General features: G+C 33.8%; 1 protein-coding gene across 2 annotated transcripts in view; it reads left to right on the forward strand.

The window, feature by feature from the left end:
* Positions 1–4,834, forward strand: part of RAD51AP1 (RAD51 associated protein 1) — a 31,379-nt gene that overhangs the window by 9,564 nt on the left and 16,981 nt on the right. The window contains exons 2-4 of one of the 2 annotated variants that reach the window (XM_019660987.1): positions 504–553; positions 1,703–1,844; positions 4,442–4,551. In XM_019660987.1, the coding sequence (XP_019516532.1) occupies positions 504–553; positions 1,703–1,844; positions 4,442–4,551 (302 nt within the window). Of the gene's footprint in view, positions 1–477; positions 554–1,702; positions 1,845–4,441; positions 4,552–4,834 lie in introns of those variants that run through there. The other variant, XM_019660986.1, reaches the window with a different exon arrangement.

Below are 4,834 nucleotides of genomic sequence, written 5' to 3' on the forward strand. Positions count from 1 at the left end.
AAGTAGTATAAAGTTTCGTTTCAGGTGTCAAGTACAAAGTCACTCAACATTTTTTTAAGTGCCCATTGCATACACAACATTATTTAGTATTGTGGTGAGATTTAAAAAAAAAAAAAAAGAAAAAATGGCTTTTAGTGTCAAGTTTATAATCTAACAAGGCAGACAAAATGCACATATAAGACAAAAACATACATACAACAGGAACTTTTAAATGCCCGACAGCAATTAAACAGTGTATAAATTGTAAGTGTTAACTGTATTGATTATTCTAACTTTGTGGGTTATCTGAATTAATTTTTTTCTTATCAGGCATATCAAGTATATTTATAACTATTTCAGCTAATGTTAAACCCCTGCTGTAAAATCCAAATCATGTTTTAAGTTTAAGTATTCTTAAGAGAATACAAACACATTTTTATTTACTCAAGACAATTAATGGTCTTAAGGATTGGGGTGAGAAAATTCACATTTGTGTAAATGAAAAATTTCTTTCTTGATCATAGGCATAAGAAACCAGTCAATTACTCACAGTTTGAGGACTCCGACAGTGATGGTAAATAGATTCTTATTTCTACTTTAAAGATTTGCACATTTATTTCTTCAGAAATATGTATGATATGTCATGTTGAACATATTACCCAATTGCATATGAGGTAGGTCTGGAAAAATAATTTTCTAAGCATTTGGGGATAACTACGCTGATAATTATACTGACAAGAAGTATGTAGGTAAGTAATAAATGAAAAGAGCCAGGTAAAATGGTTCCTTAGGCCAAAACTACTCTATGACCATGTTTCTCAAGGTGGGGTTTGTCTCCTATCCCTTCCCTTAGGAAGGGACACACTTTTTTGAGACACAAATGTGTTGTAGATATAATGTGAAATCCCTATTAATTGTACAATAAAACAAGACCTTGAAGAAAGGTTGGGCTTAAACTATATATACCCTATTGGGTTATATATTTACTTGTCTCTGCTATTAAGGCAACTTTGGTCAAAAAGTTTGAGAAACATTGGGCTAGATTACATTCACTTTGAAGTAGGTTTTGATTTCTCAGACCACCAGAGCTTTCTGTGAGTCAAATACTTAGTAACTCTGAGGTTTGAAGAAATCTGTTTTTTTGCTTGGGCACAGCCTTAGTGTGTCTAAGATTTAGGAGACAATACTACAGAATATAATTTGTAGCTTTTTATCACTGTCATCAATCTGTCACAACATATTTATAAATTGCCAGTTGTTTTATAGGCACTATGGGGTAGAGGTGGAGACAATCACAAGTTATCATATTTCTATATGAGGAAGCATAAAAGAGATAACATGTACTGAAAAATGCTAAAGTATGTGATTAGTACTACTTGTACCCTGAAAGTATGCAGAGTTCTGTCATGTATCAGTTTAAAAGCTAAAGCAGCAGTTTTATGTTGAGTATGAACAGAACTATATCAGTTTTTAGTGACTTAGTTTTTGATATGTTGATATTTTAATGAATAAAGCCATTAAAACAAAGTTGAAAAACATGAGTAAGAATAAAGACAACATACCAAATATATTGTTTTAATTATGGAAATTTAAAAATGTGCTTAACCTTTAAAACTTAAACACCCACTGTAATGAATTTCAACTACTAAGAAAATAATTCTATTTGTTTCTTACTTAGAAAAAGTAATTTCATATATTTTATTTTTAACTCACAAATAAATAGATGATTTTGTTTCTGCAACTGGACCTTTAAATAAGAAATCTAGAACAACACCAAAGGAGTTAAAACTAGAAAAACCAACACCTAAATTGAAGAATCTCCAGAAAGAAGATACCCCATTGCAAGAGAAAACCCCTAAAAAAAGGTGAGAGGTAAGACATATGGTAAATACATGACATTGGATGTGTTAAGTTACAAGAGAGACAGATGCAGACTCTAGGTTTAAATTAGATCTCAAACAGAGACAGGGGTTATTTTGTATAGTGCCTGTAGGAGAACAAGGATGTAACATTAATCCTCTTCTGACTTTCTGACTTAAAAAAGAAATTCATAAACATGTAAGGAAATATCCAGTTAAATATTAAGACAATCATACTTAACAAAATTTTGAAGTTACAGCGTCCTTTTACAGGCCCCCTCACCTGTCTCTGAAGTCAAGTCTTACAAGACTACTTTGTTAAAAATTACATTTGGAAGGACAGTTTTATAAAATTTAAAACCATGTGTTTTTCTGCAGACAGAAACTATTTTCTCTTTATATTGTTGAGACTTGTCCAGCAGTGAGAAGATCTTGTAATTTCTAGACTAACCTTGGAATTTCATTAGTTAATACTGACAGAGAAGAGAGAGTGAGGGAAGGAAGTCCTGAGAGGCCCAAAACTTGTAGTATGGAAAGGAGATAGGCAGAAGGGGAATATTAACAAATGGATCGTGGATCATGTGATGGTTTACTGCTACAAGTATGAGAAAAGTTCATTAGTATAGAGAAACTTAGCCCATGTCATTCTCTTTACTTTTCTCTCTCTCTTTTTTAAAATTTCTGTTTTTGAGCATCTTTTCACTATATTTTAAATATAGTGAAAATACCCACAAATGGGAGAAAATATTTGTAAATCATATAATTGAGAGACTTGTATCCAGAATATTTAACCCTCCGTCAGGCGCATTGCAAAAGTTACGTGTTCAGACGCAGTGCATCTACTAGATGCGTGTATGACATTTATTTATTTAAGTTGAAAATTAATGAAAATAACGTGTAAGCATGCTTATTATTTATTCAAAATGAAATTTTAATTTGCCACAAAGTAAAAACAATATATGTTTATTACATAAATTCAGTATAAAAATCAACAGAAATTCAAAACAATCTGTGAGATCAGTTGCGCCCGGCAGAGGGTTAATGAACTCTTACAACTCAACAATAAAGACTAATAACCCAACTTTAAAAATGGGCAAAGGATTTGAGTAGACATTTCTCCAAAAAAGATATCCAAATGGCCAAGCACATGAAAAGATGTTCAACATCCATAGCCATCAAGGAAATACAAATCAAAACCACAGTGAGGTAACACTTCATACCCACTAGGATGGGCATAATAAAAAAGACAGACAATAACAAGTGTTGAGGAGGATGTGGAGAAATTGGAACCCTCATGCATTGCTGCTGGAAATGTGAAATGGTACAGCTACATTGGAAGACAGATTAGCTGTTTCTCAAAATGTTAAACAGAGTTATTATATGACCTAGCCTAGGCATTTACCCAAGAGAAATGAAAACATATGCCCACACAAAAATCTGTACATGAATGTAGCAGCATTGTTTGTAATAGTCTAAAAATGGAAGCAATCCAATTGTCTGTCAACTGATGAAAGGATAATGTGGTCTATCCATTGTATCCATACAATGGAATCTTATTCAGCAATAAAGAGAAATGAAGTACTGATACATACTACAACGTGGATGAACCTTGAAAACATGCTGATGGAAAGAAGCCAGGCACAAAGGCCACATCTTGTACGATTCCGTTAATATGAAGTGTCCAGGATAGACAAGTCCATAGAAACCAAAAGTAGTTTAGTGGTTGCCAAGAGCTGGGGAGTGAATGCTAATGGATACAGGGCTTCTTTTTGGGGTGTTGAAAATATTCTGAAATTAGATAATGGTGATGGTTTCACAACTCTGTGAATTTCCAAAAAACTGCTGAATGATGAATTTTATGTGAATTATATCTGAATGAAATTGCTGTTTTAGAAAAATAATAAATCCTGCAAAGTGCATCTCAGTATTTCCTCCTTTGTGTAACCTTTCCTTCTCTGTTTTTGATTTCTCTTCCTCTTACACACCACAGTGCTTTTGACCACCTTGAATAGGAGTCATAATGTGCTTATATGGGATAATTATTAGTCTGTCTTATTTCCCTACCCTCCTCAGTAACGGCAGAGTCCTTGATGGGACTTTTGTGTCCTATCTAGTACAGTGCCTCACAGTAAGTACTTGGTGAACTGTTTGCTAACATGTAGATTGGGAGGAACAGGGTAAAAACATTTTTTTTTAATTAAATATAAGACCTATAATAGCTATCTGAGGAGGGGAGGGTGAGGTCAAGGAAGACTTCTAAGTGGAAGTGATGTGTGAGCTAAGCCTTATTATTCTAGGTTGAGCAGGTGCTTCCCAGTTGGGTGAGCTGGTGGTAAGGACAGACATTACAGTGAAAGGAAACAGTAAGTGCAACAGCACATGCTGCTCCTGTGTCAAATCTCTTATGTTAGATACAACATGACATTGCTACATTTTAGAAGTCTCATCCTTAAAGGTCAATGAGAGGATCATGATTATCGTTTAAAAACAGTTTTGTGAGGTTAGCAACTCTTAAATAGTACTTCAGGAAAATCTCAAATTTTTCTGTTTAGTTGAGGTTGATAATTAAAAAAAACTCATTATTATTTGTGTGTCTGCTCCAGGATGGCTTTAGATGACAAGCTCTACCAGAGAGACTTAGAAGTCGCACTGGCATTATCAGTGGAGGAACTTCCAACAATCATCATTGATGTGGAGGAGTCTCAAGATAAAAGTAACTTTATTTTCTATATGTTTATCTTTATAACCTTCTTATTGCTTTTGTAACCACTTCTTTGGATGAGCCTTCACAGAGGAAAGAGTACAATTTTAATACTTTGGGCTATAAATGGCTCAATTTGCAGAGGGTATGATTGGATTCACTTGTTAATTCTGCTGCATAAATCACATACATACATCTATCTCTGCTTAACACCCAAAGTGAACTTGAAGGAAGGACCTGGACTGTAAGCTTGGATGTTCAGATTACATTTCTGTATACAGTGAAAATTTAGTTT

This window comes from Hipposideros armiger, unplaced genomic scaffold, assembly GCF_001890085.2.
Source record: "Hipposideros armiger isolate ML-2016 unplaced genomic scaffold, ASM189008v1 scaffold_332, whole genome shotgun sequence".
NCBI lineage: Eukaryota > Metazoa > Chordata > Mammalia > Chiroptera > Hipposideridae > Hipposideros > Hipposideros armiger.